The sequence below is a fragment of the Garra rufa genome, chromosome 1, assembly GCF_049309525.1.
Source record: "Garra rufa chromosome 1, GarRuf1.0, whole genome shotgun sequence".
Taxonomy (NCBI): Eukaryota; Metazoa; Chordata; class Actinopteri; order Cypriniformes; family Cyprinidae; genus Garra; species Garra rufa.
In genome coordinates, this window is record NC_133361.1 from 35,763,509 (window position 1) to 35,778,418 (window position 14,910).

General features: G+C 36.4%; 1 protein-coding gene across 1 annotated transcript; it reads left to right on the forward strand.

Moving 5' to 3' along the window:
• Nucleotides 1-1,614: 1,614 nt before the first annotated feature.
• On the forward strand, nt 1,615-14,910 carry engase (endo-beta-N-acetylglucosaminidase). The gene is made up of 14 exons (XM_073839420.1): nt 1,615-1,864; nt 1,975-2,051; nt 4,557-4,758; nt 4,846-4,994; nt 6,653-6,807; nt 6,890-7,038; nt 7,135-7,306; nt 8,752-8,855; nt 9,781-9,892; nt 11,351-11,535; nt 11,610-11,752; nt 11,861-11,960; nt 13,214-13,325; nt 13,623-14,910. The coding sequence occupies exons 1-14, from the start codon at nt 1,764-1,766 to the stop codon at nt 14,016-14,018; spliced, it is 2,157 nt and encodes a 718-aa protein (XP_073695521.1). The 5' UTR covers nt 1,615-1,763; the 3' UTR covers nt 14,019-14,910.

The window sequence follows — 14,910 nt, forward strand, 5'->3', positions numbered from 1 at the left end:
AACATTTGCATTCAACAAAAATCATTCAACAAGTGTATTTTGTCAGGTAATTATGACATTTAACCAATGTTTGAGATGTGAAACACTTTTTTTACTGAAATGTGTATCAGTAATAATCTCAGTAATTATGTGTTATTTTAAAAAAAGACTACAATTTTGACTAAACCTAGACTAAAATATATTGAGTTCTTTTTTGACTAAAACTAGACTAAAATTAAAAGACTTTTAGTCGACTAAAACTTGACTAAGATACCTTGAGTTTTCTTTTGACTAAAACTAGACTAAAATGACGAGACTTTTAGTCGACTAAAACTTGACTAACAAAAAAAGATATGTGAATGACTAAATATGACTAAAACTAACAAGGACATTTGGCACAAGACTAAGACTAAGACTAAATTAAAAATGGGTGACGAAATTAACACTAATATGGTGTGGATCAGAGGCTTGAAGGTCCAAATTGCAGTTTCAGTGCAGCTTCAAAGGACTCTACATGATCCCAGCCAAGGAATAAGGGTCTTATTTAGCAAAATGATCGGTCATTTTCTTAAAAAAATAAAAATAATATACTTTTTTGAACCACAAATGCTCATTTTGCACCAGCTCTGCGATGCGCATACGTGTCTTTACTCATTTCATAATCATGTTGGAAAAGTCACGCATGATTAGTTTTTCATCTGTGTACTTTGATTAAAATGGGTAGGTTTGGGTGAAAAATTCTGTGAATTATCAGGAAATTTTTTTTGCATTCTTGAAGTGAATTTCTCCTTTAAGGAACGAAAAGTAGTCACCAAAACAACAGCAGAATCCAAATGCATCTATTAAATAGAAATATTTGTGTCAAATGCCAACACCAGGCTGAAAAAAATAGAAAACAAACAGGAAAAATATATTTTTGAATATTTTGTTGATGGAAATAAAATATGAAATTCTACATGTTTGTGATATGGCTGACTAATATTACAGAAATTTTGGATTACAGTGATCACAGAATGAGAGTTTAACACAACGATATCACGGTTGTCTCACCTGGTGAGCTCACATTGTGACCATAGTGAGCACACCATGAGTGTGCTTTTGAGCTTACACTTTTAGCTGTTTTTGACCTCACATTGTGACCACAGTTTGTGATTTTGCTGGAAGTTACACTTTTAGCTCATATTGTGACCACATCATGAGTATACTGGAAGCTCATGGTGAGATCAAACTCAGCCTAGGGCTCAAGCCAGTATTCAAAATTATAATTTATTAGTATGTAGGTAATTGGTTTATTTTCCATGAATCACAGTAATACTCATTGTCTGGTCTTTTTAGTCTCAAATAATTACTGCAGTGGCTTTGGTGCAACATGCTTTGTGTATCCTTGATGTTTCGCATTAACCAACTTAGTTAAAACAGTTTAGTTTAGATAGTTTGGGGAAAGAAATAACCTCTGTCCTCTGTTGCCAGTCATTTTAAAGACTAAAGAGTCTACTCTGTTGCCCTCTAGTGAAGCTTTAAAGCAGCAACCTTCACGCAGGATGACGTACTGCCACTCATTCAGCCAATCAGCGCAGAGGCGGAAGCTGGCTGTTTTTTTTAATCACGCTTTTCATTATTATCAACAAATCAGCATGTATAAAAACACACCCCATAGTATACTAGAAAAACATTTCACATGCACCACATAGCTGTCTGTTCTTTCTGCTTCTGTCTCGGGGCTCTCACTACAATTAGACATTTCGGTTTCATCTGGAACCTGGTTATCCTTTGACCTTTTGTGAATGGGAAGTGTTTCTGCAAAGGTGAAAGTTAACAACATGACATCCCACAAACGAAAAAGGGAGGAAACTACAAACAAGATACTTAACAATGAGGGGATCAGGTAACTTTGTTGTGACCGATATATTTTCGTAATTATCTGCAAATCATAAGTTCACTTTTACTGTCTGTATAAGTTAACTTAAATGTACAATGTGATGGTTGTCTGTTCAGCTCCGAGTCTTGCCTCAGTCAGCCAAGCGATCAAAGTGTTCATGAAGTCATATCTTACGGGCCATCTACGTTGCCAGGTAACGTTACACATCATATATGCTGTATTTTAATCTTTTTATGAGATTACATTTGTGGCAAAAATGAACCGGCTTTTTTTTATTCGTACTACACATTTGTTCTTCTCTACAGTCATTGAATACTTGTTAAGATACATTAGTATGTTTATATGTCCTCTGGTTATGTCGTTTTTACTGTTGTTTTGTTCTGTCGTCAACACTGTCGTCTTTAAAAGGGCTAAAGTTAGTGGGCAGGTTTACTTACTATGTGCTTTTGCCAATATCTCAATTTGTACGTATACAGTACTCAATTACTTTATGAAAAAAAAAACAGTAATCATCTAGATAATATTTTCAAATTCCAGTTGCTATATTATTAGTGATATTTTACTAATGCGTCCCTTGATAAATGTATCACTACAAGAAAAAATACTTTAAATTTGTTTTAGTACACAAGTTACCAGACAGACTTACTACAGGTGATATTTCGCCAATACCTCCCTTAATGTACAGTTCCAATATCTACCAAAATATTGTAGTACATTACTAATGAACAGACTGACTTACTACATGTGAGATTTTGCCAGTACCTCCGTTTAAACAAGTACACTATTATTTTTAGAAAACAACTCTGCCCTCCAAAGGCAAAGCGCAGTAACTACACATTTGGTCAAAATTGAGTTAAGGCTTAAAAAGGACTTTGTGACAACTGTTTTGTCTTGTGGAAAAGTCTCCTGGTTCAATTTTGTCCCATTTCAGAGAAACGAGAGTTTCTACGTGTTTGACTAGCTGGCGTAAAAATTTTAAAGGTATTTTTCTCACTTTCAGTGTTGGCGTAGTTACTGCACTTTGCCTTTGGAGGGCAGAATTACTCACCAAGTTTCAAAAGTTGTAATGCATTACTATTGACCAGTATTATTTTTTAGAAAAATGACTGTGCTTAACTGATTTAGAAAAAGTATTTAAAAAATTACTGTAATTTATAGGAAGATTTACTGTAATTCATAGGAATATTTTATTTAAAGTTTTAAAGGTTGTAGTACATTATTAGTAACTTACACATAAGTTAAGTATTATTTACAGTATTACACTTTTGGTGAATTATATACATATATGAAAAGAAGTATTGCTAAAATCTCACCTGTAGTAAGTCTGGTGACTAGTGATGTACTACAACCTGTGGAAAAACACTTTTTTTGGTTACTTTTTTCTAAAAATAATTAACCTTTGAAATGTGGAAAAAAATCTTTAGGTGAATTACAGTAATTGTTTTCTAAAAATAGTAGTGTACTGTACTTGTGTAAATTATACACTACCAGTCAAAAGTATTTGAGCAGGAAGATTTTTTAATCTTTTTTTTTAAATAGTTTTTTTTAAAGAAGTCTCTTCTGCTCACCAAACATGCATTTATTTGATCCAAAGTACAGCAAAAACCGTAGAACTTTTGTACTATTTAAAATAGCTGTTTTCTATTCGAATATATTTTAAAATGTTATTTATTCGTGTGATCAAAGTTAATTTTTCAAAATCATTACTCCAGTCACATGACCCTTCAGAAAATCATTCTAATATTTTGATTTGCTGCTGAAAAAAACATTATGTTGAAAACAGCTGAGTAGAATTTTTTTCAGGTTTCTTTAATGAATAGAAAGTGCAAAACAACATTTATCTGAAATAGAAATATTTTGTAACATTACAAATGTCTTTATCATCACAGATATATGAATGTTATAGCGTATAATGCTACAAAAGCTTTTTTTCAGATAAATGCTGATATTTGTATCTTTCTATTCATCAAAGAATCCTGAAAAAATTTACTCAACTGTTTTAAATATTGATAGTAATAATACATGTTTCTTGAACGGCAAATCAGAATATTAGAATGATTTCTGAAGTATCATGTGACACTGAGTATTGATGCTGAAAATTCAGCTTTGATCACAGGAATAAATTACATTTTAAATATTTTCAAATAGAAAACAGTTATTTTAAATAGTAAAAATATTTTAAAATGTTACTGTTTTTGATGTACTTTGGATCATATAAATGCAGGCTTGGTGAGCAGAAGTGACTTTAAAAAACATAAAAAATCTTACTGTTCAAAAACTTTTGACTGGTAGTGTACATATATTAAGTCAGTCTGCCCACTAGCCAATTGTAAAAATGAATTATTTGAATGAACGGTTTAATTTTTTTGTTTGTTTTTGCACTGTGAGTGAAATTTGCAGATCCTTTTACAGCCTACGCAAATAATGCATGAATATCGAACCTAAAACTAACTTTACTGTGCTCAGTAAGCACAACAGTAAGGGTGACAGCACAGAACAACAGAAAAATACAACAGTAAGGGTGACATAACAATACGAAATAAAGGACATACACATCAACATATTCTAATTTAATTTTACAGGCAATGATTATAGGTCATGTGTAGTAAAAAGCACAAAGCCATTGGTTCATTTTTGGCACAAACATTTTAAAAGATTATTGTCTCCTTTAAAAATCTTTATTTTTGTGATTAAACAGCAGTCCACTATGATCCTGACACAACTGAGCCCATCAGCTGCAGTCTTAAGTCTCTTGATGAATTGCTATCATGGAAGCGGAAGGAAGCAAGTCCGTTTAATGTGGCCACTGTGCCTTTGGCTAGCAGGTATCCTTCACTACGCAGCTCCCCTAGACGGACACTGTTGTCCCATGACATGATGGGAGGCTACCTGGAGGACAGGTACAACTCAGAGTTTAACTGATTTTCAACCCTTTGATTAGTTTGGCCAGCCTTCAGTATTTTAACAGTCCTGTCCTTTCTGCTGAGGTTCATTCAAGGTGCAGAGGTGGAGAAGCCATATGTATTCTATCACTGGGAGTATGTCGACATCTTCAACTACTTCAGTCATCAGATGGTGACCATTCCTCCTGCGGTTTGGACGAATGCAGCACATAAGCATGGAGTGCTCTCTATTGGTGAGTCTCTTGCTGGGATTGTATGGGCTAAAGTCTCAGTCTTAAAGGGTTAGTTCACCCAAAAATGAAAATTAGCCCGTTATTTACTCATCCTCCAGGCATCCAAGGTGTATATGACTTCTTATCATTATATTAAAAATTATCCTGGCATTTCCAAGTTTTAGAATGGCATAGATGGGTGTTTCTCTTCATCAGTCCAAAACAAGTCAAGCGCCTACCATCAGGTAGAAGGTACAGGAGTATCAAAGCTCGCTCTGTCAGATTGCTCAACAGCTTTTTCCCCCAGGCTGTGAGAGCCCTCAACTCCCATCTCCCTGTTCCCCTCTGAAACCATAAAAAAACTCAGCCTCCCCCCAAACTCATTAAAAACTGTTGACAAATTTTCCTAAGTACAATTCTGAGTGTGCTACACATAGTTGAGTGGGCCATACAAACCACCTGTAGTAGCACACTTACGTACACTAGACACTTTTATAATCACTTGCTGCTACAAAGACTTAATAAGACTGTATGTTTACTTGTTCTTTGCACTACAAATCTTTCTGCACTATGTGCTTCTTCCCTCAAAATCCTTTATCTGCACAACCAAATGCACAAAAATATCTCTTTTGCACAATCATGTACAAAATATGTACAGTATTTATGTAAAGTATTTGTATTCTCAGTTCTTGAATGTGTAGTCAACTATTTATTGTAGTTATATTATAGTATGTGTATAGTCAGATTGTTAAACTGTTGTATAGGTCTATAATTGCTTTTCCTATACTTGTACTGTTTTCATGTTTATGTTTAACCAGTATGTAGCACCGTGGTCCTGTGAGACACGACATTTCGTTCCACTATATGTCCACACATGTAGCAGAATGACAATAAAGCTCGACTTGACTTGACTTGACTTGACTTGACTAAAGTGCATCCATCCATAATAAATAGTGCCTCACACAGGGTGAATAAAGGCCTCCTGTAGCAAATTGATGCACTTTTGTAAGAAAAATATCCATATTTAAAGCATAATAATCACTTTAATCTAGCTTGCGCCAACTGGTTGTACACGGTAGCCCTTCCGGGCGGATGATGTATGATGCCGACGTTGAGTCTCACACAGACCATTGTTTGTTTACAGGAGCAGAGGAAGCAAAGTTTCCTTACTTTAGCAAAGGAAAACCAGTCTCCTATTGGCTTATATCGAAATCCTCCGTCATTTTTCTTTATAAATCCTCATTTTGTAGATGTAATTTGTGACCGTCGTTTTGGTTTGGTTTCTCCATGGCGCATGCTGCTGCCGACTTCATACGTCATCTGCCTGGAGCTGCTTCCATAAACGACCAGTTGGCGCAAGGTAGATTAAAGTGATCATATATTCATTATAGGAGGCCTTTAATTCACCCCCCCCGTGTGATGTACTTTTTTTTTTATGGAGGCACTTTATTGAACTTGTTTTAGACTGATGAAGAGAAACACCCACCCATGCAATTCTAAAGCTTGGAAATGCCAGGATAATTTTTAATATAACTTTGATTGGATTCGTCTGAAATAAAGTCATATACACCTAGGATGCCTAGAGGGTGAGTAAATAATGGGCTAATTTACATTTTTGGATGAAGCCTTCAAGCTTAATAGAGAATAGATGTATTAAAATAGTTCTGTTCCCCTCTAAGGCACGTTCATCACAGAGTGGACAGATGGAGCGAAGACATGTGAGGCCTTCCTTACGAACGAGGAGAGCTACCGCACAGCTGCTGATAAATTGGTTCAGATTTCCCACTGCTACGGTTTTGACGGCTGGCTCATTAACATAGAAAATGTGCTGAGTGTGAGTAACCAAGGCGTCTATGATTAGATAGAGATGTATGTGGACATAATGTGTGGTACTTACCCCAAAGGTCTCCCTTCAGGACACTGCTGTGAAAAACACTGGACCCTTTCTGCGCTACCTCACAGACCAGATGCATGAGCGTGTTCCAGGCAGTGTGGTGATCTGGTATGACAGCGTACTGAAAAATGGCTCGCTCACTTGGCAGAACGAACTCAATGATGATAACAGGCAAGTGATGGTCTTGAGGGAATATGGAGAGGCAGATTCAGATCTGTTAGATTTTATGCAACTTATGTCATCATCTTACTTTTGTCATCCTATCAGTGTGTTTTTTGATGCCTGTGATGGAATATTCACTAACTACAACTGGACAGAGCAGAGTCTGGAGTGGATGAAGTCCTACTCTGTTGCTAAGGGCCGCTTTGCTGACATCTATGTTGGTGTTGATGTGTTTGCAAGAGGGAAGGTGGTTGGAGGGAAATTTGAGACCAATAAGGTAAGTGCAAATACAATAAAAAAGTAATGTAAAATATTATTCAGGTAAAAAAAAAAAAGGTTTCTATTATAATTCGAGAAGAGTTCAGATGCAAAAGCCTCTAAGCGTCGTTTGAAATTCTCTTCTAAAATGAGCATTTTTATCAGGCTCCTAAGTGTAGGTTCAGTGATAGGTTATAGGTTAGTTAATAGGTTATTTTTCCATTGCCATTAAAGTGAAATAACTAAAAATAAACTTGGGAGCCTGATAAAAATGCTAATTTTAGAAGAAAATTTCAAACGATGCTGAATTTTCAGCAGTCATTACCCTAGTCTTTCAGTGTCACATGATCCTGATCAGAAATCATTTAAAGGTGCCATAGAATGCATTGAGAGAATATTTTAAATTGTTCTCTGAGATCTACATAGAAGGTATATGGCATAGAAAAGGGTCTGGAAAAATTCTCCAGAAACGGTTTTACAGGTCCATTTACAACCCTAGGATTTGTCCCTAGAATGAAATGCTCTGTTATTTACCTTATTTGGAAGGTCAGTGAGTGTTAAATGAGGAGCTCTGCTCTGATTGGCTGTCTCACAGTGCAGCTCGCTCTCACACAGCTGTAAGGAAATACATGGAGAAAATAAATATTTAATTACGGAGCTTGAGCCGCTATAAATATGTGTTGCATTGAAACTGCCACTTTGAATTCACGATAACTTTTTAGTTTCACTTTTGAGATCGGTGATTGCATGTGCTCTGTGTAACGTTATACTACAGGCAGTACTTACCACCTTTGACAAGTTTAGATGCTGTCAGCAGTGATCAGGATCTGTAAATCATTCGCCATCATCAGCGCAGTCATCTCTCTTTACTCTGTTTATGTGGTAAGTGAAATCGTATGTACTGCAATGTAACAGGCTAGCGCTAGCAAGAAGCTGACCGTGTCTCTTCAGTGGCTCATCTTATTTTATTAGAACGCATTGTTTGTTTTCCTTGCCTTTCTGAGTATAGACACCAACCCATCCCTTCACTTAACATCCCCTGCACAAGCTGGAACATAACATTTATTCCTGTGATCTGCCATTTTCGCTATTGTCCTTGCTTTGTTTTTTCACAATAGGCTATCTGGAGATCATCTGATGATTGGGCGATGCAAATGTTGGGGGCGTAACTATTAACGATCCCGACTATTGCGTAATAGTCGGTGTTATGTTGGAATTGACCTATTTTTCAGTGGTGTTTTGCAAAAACTAGATTTATATAAGAAGGAGGAAACTATGGTGTTTAAGACTCATGGTATGATTTCCATTCTATGGCACCTTTAATATGCTGATTTGCTTCTCAAGAAAGATTTATTATTATCAATGTTGAAAACAGTTAATTTTTTTTATGGAAACTGATTTCCATTTTCATAAATGTGTCTTTACTATCATTTTTTTAAATCATTTTTTTGGTTTCCTTGTTAGGCTCTGGAGCTGATTCGTAAGTACGAATTTTCAACAGCCATCTTTGCTCCTGGCTGGGTGTATGAATGTCACGATAAGGGAGATTTCCGCAAAAACCAGGACAAGTAAGCACTTTGAAACACTTAAAAGAGACTTCTTATGCCCTTTTAACAATTTGTAAAAGTCTCAGCTGTCCCCAGAATGTGTCTGAAGTTTCAGCTCAATATTCCGCAGGTCGTTTATTATATCTTTTCGAAAATGCCTATTTTAAGTGGAAGCAGAAATACAGTTTTCGTGCATGGCTCTTTAAATGCAAATGAACTGCTGCTCCCTGCCCTCTTTTCCAGAATAGGGCTGTGCCTTTACAACTTGTACCTCAGATATTCTGCTAAATAACATCTGTTTGCTTTGATTATCATGTCTATCGCACTGAGATCACATCCAAAGCACCTACAAAGAAGCTTTCATGTCTTATTGCGCATAAACGGCCAAATACACACACGTTTGTGTAATAACACACATGAGTTATAAAAAAGGTTATGTCTGTGAAGGTAAACAGATGAGGAATGCATGTTTATATTAGATCTGTGTGGCAGCAGTGTAATACACAGTAAGTAAATCAATAAATCCACTGCTCTCTTGTCTCCTCTAAATAGTGTTCTGTATTCGTCTGTGCAGCCAGCTTAAACTTTCGCCATTGGCAACTGGTACACCGCTGTCACTTGCGAAAACACAATGGCGGCACCATGGGTGGAAACTTGCAGATTAAGGGGTGGTAATATTTTAAGAAGATCCCATTTCTACATCAGGGGGAGCATAATCTGTTTTTTCACATGCTTGCAGAAAAAAGGTTTACCAAAGCAAAGTTACTGGGTTGTCTTTTATCACGTTTTTTGGTCAGTAGATGCACTGGGACACGATTATAGCACTTAAACGCAGAAAAAGTCACCTCATAGTTTGCTCACGGTTTTGCAATGGTAAGTGTTTGGTAGCACACACACACAAGCAACCATCACGCTCACCAATGTGTATTCTAACCATTATTTGCAGATTTTGGAGTTTGCTGTCTGATTTCCTTTATATCCACCGGCCCTCGTCCAGTCTTCCATTCATCTCCTCATTCTGTCAGGGCTTTGGGAAGAGCATGTACTGGAGGGGGCAGGTATGCTGCACGCAATCACAGTCTCACTAAGATTCATTTTAACATCTGTGTAACTCATCGTAAGACATCTGGGCCCGTGTTCATAAAAAATCTAAGAAAATTCTTAGAAATGTGGGTGTTTCCTCTTAAAATTAAAGAAAAGATCCTAGTAAAGAAAAAAGTAATTTAGAAAGATTCTTAACCCTTAAAAGAGGTCTTAAGGTCCAAATTGTTAGGAGTAGGGACGAGGACTTTTAAGAGGCTTAAGAGTTTCTTTAGCAGTGGAGAACATTGACAAAACATGAGGAGGCCAATGCAATATTTTGCACACAATGCATGAGATTGATTTCATAAGATGCTACACATGAGACTGTGCAGATATAATGTTTGTGACTGATTTTATTAGAGACATGCTAACATCTCTGACATAGTGCAGAAATGGAAGAAATCACTAGATTTATTACATGAACTTATTTGGCAACTGGAAACAATGCAACTATGCAGCAGTAATAATTTGGGTATGTTCACAACCTTCTATAAGCAAAGAGATCACACAAACAATTACAGCACTTTCACAACCTTAATGTGCTGCTGTTCATTGTCAAATACATTAAATACAACATTAACAGCGTGGTAAATAAAAATATATAAACATATAAAATATATAAACTTATATAATGTGTGTGTGCGGTAAAACAGGAAAAATGATGCCTATAATTTCAGAGTGAAGGCTTAAACTAGACCCTACACTTACACAAAAAGTGCTTTTTTATTTCCTTCTTGGACAACCAACCAATCACAGTCTTCAAAAGGCTGTGTCATAGCTAGCAACGGGGGTCTCCACACTAAGATTTTTTTTTTGTCTTTTCTTTACTCAGAGTTGCTCTTAGATTGATCCTGAATCACTCTTAAGCGAAGACTCCTATGTAGGAATTTTTAAGCTAAATTAAAAGCTTTCTGAGAGGATTCTTAGAATCTTTAAGAATACGGGCCCCGGAGCACACAAATTTTCATCTCAAGTAGCCACAAAATATAAGAGCCCAAATAAAATTAAATGTTTTCTTGGTTTCTTATAAGGATAGTTCCCTCAAAAATGAAAATTCTGTCAATAATTATTCACTCTCATGTTGTTCCAAACCCGTAAGAAATTCATCCATCTTCAGAACACAAATTAAGATATTTCTGATGAAATCCGAGAGGATTCTGACCGTGCGTAAACAGCAACGCAACTGACACTTTCAAGGCCCAGAATGGTAGTGAGGACATTGTTAAAATAGTCCATGTGACATCAGTGGTTCAACCATAATGTTATGAAGCTATGAGAATACTTTTTGTACACAAAGAAAAAAAGTAATGACTTTATTCACCAATTTCTTCTCTTCCATGTCAGTCTGAGCCACCATTCACGAGAGTACCATGACGTGCACACGTTTTTAAATATTGATGCATCCCTAGTAATTTTTGTTTTATATGATGTAGGTGGAGAAAAAGAAAAGCTGGTTTAATCTGCATGCTCAGGAGATCCAGCCTTTATACCTCTCTGAGAAATTGAACAATGATGGCTGGCTGAGAACCCGCGGCTGCTCTGAGGACGCTTGGAGTGGAGGCAGCTCCCTGATAGTGGAGGGCATGATTCCATCTGGACTTTCTGAAGTCTGTGCAAGGTACTAGAGGATTTGTTTTCACTGGAGTACAAAAAAGAACTTCGGTCAAACACCCTCTTTCTTTCCCTTTGTAGGATATTTTCTGTCCATGTTCCCTTGGCTGCCAGGACATTCGTTTCTTTTGTCTACAAGCCACCAGTGGGTGTGAAGATATCCTTGGAGCTCAAAACAATAGATGGTCCTCTGTGCACATTTACGGGGACAGAGGAAATAGCAGGTGAGTGTTCTTTCAGGCTTTGTTGTTTAGTATTATTTAGAAGTCCCAGTCTGAAGCTGTTATGCTTAAAAGTGTGTATCTAATCTGCTTAATCTGCTGTGTGTTTAGCTAAGAGTGTCTTTCCAGAAGCGTTAGCAGAGGATAACCAGTTGGTTGAGCAGTTTGCACGAAATTGTGGCCGGTGGACTTTAGATGGCTGGACTACCAGGTAAGAGACTAAATAGGCTGCTAACCCCTGCTTAAAAGTCTAAATATACAGTTGAGGTCAAAAGTTTACATACACCCTGTTAATTATTTTTTATTTAGTACTGACCTGAGTAAGATATTTCACATAAAAGATGTTCACATATAGCCCACAAGAGAAATTAATAGCGGAAATTATAAAAAATGACCCTGTTCAAAAGTTTACATACAGTACACTTGATTCTTAATATTGTGTTATTACCTGAATGATCCACAGCTGTGTTTTTTTTTGTTGAGTGATACTTGTTCATGAGTCCCTTGTTTGTCCTCAACAGTTAAACTGCCTGCTGTTTTTTTTAAGAGAAGTTCTTCAGGTCCCACAAATTCTTTGGTTTTTCAGCATTTTTGTGTATTTGAACCCTTTCCAACAATGACTGTATGATTTTGAGATCCATTTTTTTTAACACGGAGTACAACTAAAGGTTCAAACGCTCACTGATGCTTCAGAAGTAAAAAACAATGCGTTACGAGCCAGGGTAAACTTTTAAACAGAATGAAGATGTCCATTTTTCCTATTTTGCCTAGATATCATGTTTTTTTCATTGAGTACTGCCCTTCAGAAGCTACAGAAGATAATTACATGTTTCCCAGAGGACAAAATAAGTAAAATCTACCCTGATCTTCAAATTTTAAAAGTTTTCGCCCCCCGGCTCATTGTGTTTCCTTCTAAAGCATCAGTGAGCATTTTAAACTTCTGTAATAGTTGCATATGAGTCCCTCAAATGTCCTCAGTGTGAAAAGATGAATTTCAGAATCATACAGTTGTTGGAAAGGGAATACACAAAAATGCTGAAAAACCGAAGAATTTGTGGGACCTGAGGGATTTTTCTGAAGAACAGCGGGCAGTTTAACTGTTCAGGACAAACAAGGGACTCATAAACAACTATCACTAAACAAACAAAGAAACAAAAAAAAAAACACAGCTGTGGATCATTCAGGTAAAAACAAAGTATATGTAAACTTTTGAATGGGGTCATTTTTATAAATTCAACTACTATTTTCTCATGAAGACTATTTGTAAATGTCTTTTATGTGAAATATCTTATTCAGGTCTGTACTAAATAAAAAATAACAAGCATCATGTATATGATTATGTATGATTTTGGTAAAATAATTCACATTTTGCAGATTCTGCAAGGTGTATGTAAACTTTTGACTTCAACTGTATTTGATCTGAAATAACTTATCTAATGAAACTCAATGTGGTTCTATGCATAGATGTTTCCTGCTGAAAATGACCGGCTGCTCATTGCGAGAAGTGTGTATTCGTGTTTCCCGAGACGGAGGCAATGGAAACATTTCCTTTAACTGCAGGATTGGTGAGATTATGGTGAGATTCACACATACATTGCACATGTCTTTTGTACAAAAGTATGAAAAATTGATTTAAAAGTGGTCTTTAGTAACAGTTCTATCAAATTATTAGTATTAAAGATTGACATTACAGTGAGCATTATATGACAGCAAAGGTATTCAGAATGTAAAATAAGCAAAATGAGCAGCACAATTGAAAACAAAATGATATAAGTACATTTTAAAAAATGAAATATGAAAGAATCTGTCCCCCTGATTGATGGTGGTGTACATATGAAGTTCGTGGCTAAATGGTCTATTTTTTTTTGCACAGCTGTTGGACGCAGAGAGTCTTAAAGCACCCCTGCAGTCTGTTGAAGGTGTCTGTGTGAATGATGTGGTGTGGCACACGGGTGCTTCGACGGGAAATGGACACACGCTCAAGGTATTTTTGAATGCCAGCTTACGCTGGCAATATCCCGCCCAGCAGGTCCGCCATTTCCGGATTCACTGGAGGCATCTCCGTGGTCCTGACCCTCGAATTCCCTCCGGACCTTTGACTCTGATCGGCAGGTCTTACTCCAACCTGTACCGTGTGGTGGAGCTGGAGGTGCCTGCTGCTCCGGCTCTAATAGAGCTGGTGGTGGAGCCTGTGAGCAGAGAAGGATTCAGAGTGCCTGAGGCCCAGTGGGGCCGACGCACACTTAGCTACACTGCAAGTTCCTCATAAAACCAATCAATGTGAAATGCTTTTGATAAAATGCCTCAATACTCTACAGCTCACATGCTGTTTTTATATTATAAACTAATCTCTTTTCTATTTAATATGCATTATAAATGCATGATGGGTTGGTGCTAAATGTTGAATGACTAAATACTTAAAGTGATAGTTCATCCAAAAATTTGAATTGTGACATAAATTACTCATGTTGTTTCAAACCAGTGACCATCTTCAATACACAAATTAAGATATTTTTGATGAAATCTGAGAGCTTTCTGACTGGACTGTAAGTGAAATGTTTCCAAACCCAAAAACGTAACATTGTTAAAATGGTCCATGTGACATCAGTGGTTCAATCATAAATTTATGAAGCTACAAGAATACTTAGTGCACAAAGAAAATAAAAAATAACAACTTTATTCAACAATTTCTTCTCCTCCGTGTCCATAAAATTAAGGTTGAACCAGTGATGTAACATGAACTATTTTATCAATGTTCTTTCTGGGCCTTGAACATGTCAGCTGCTGTTGCCGTCTATGCAGGGTGGGAAAACTCTAGGATTTCATCAGAAATATCTTAATTTGTGTTCCAATGAACAAGGTTTTACGGGTTTGGAACGATATAAGGGTGAGTAATTAATGATTTTTGGATGAACTGTCCTTTTAACTGAAGAATATCCAATATACTATATCCGATATATCCTTTAATATCCTTATATATTCTGTATTACAGTAAAGAACATTTTAAATATGTCATGCAAACCTCATGAAAATAATCATCTACCTTTTTCAAAATTGTAATATTTTATTATAACAAGTCTCTTCATGAAATTCTCTTGTTTCTTCCCTCTTGACTTGCCGATACATTATTTGTGTTGCAAATAAATGGGAATGTTACACAA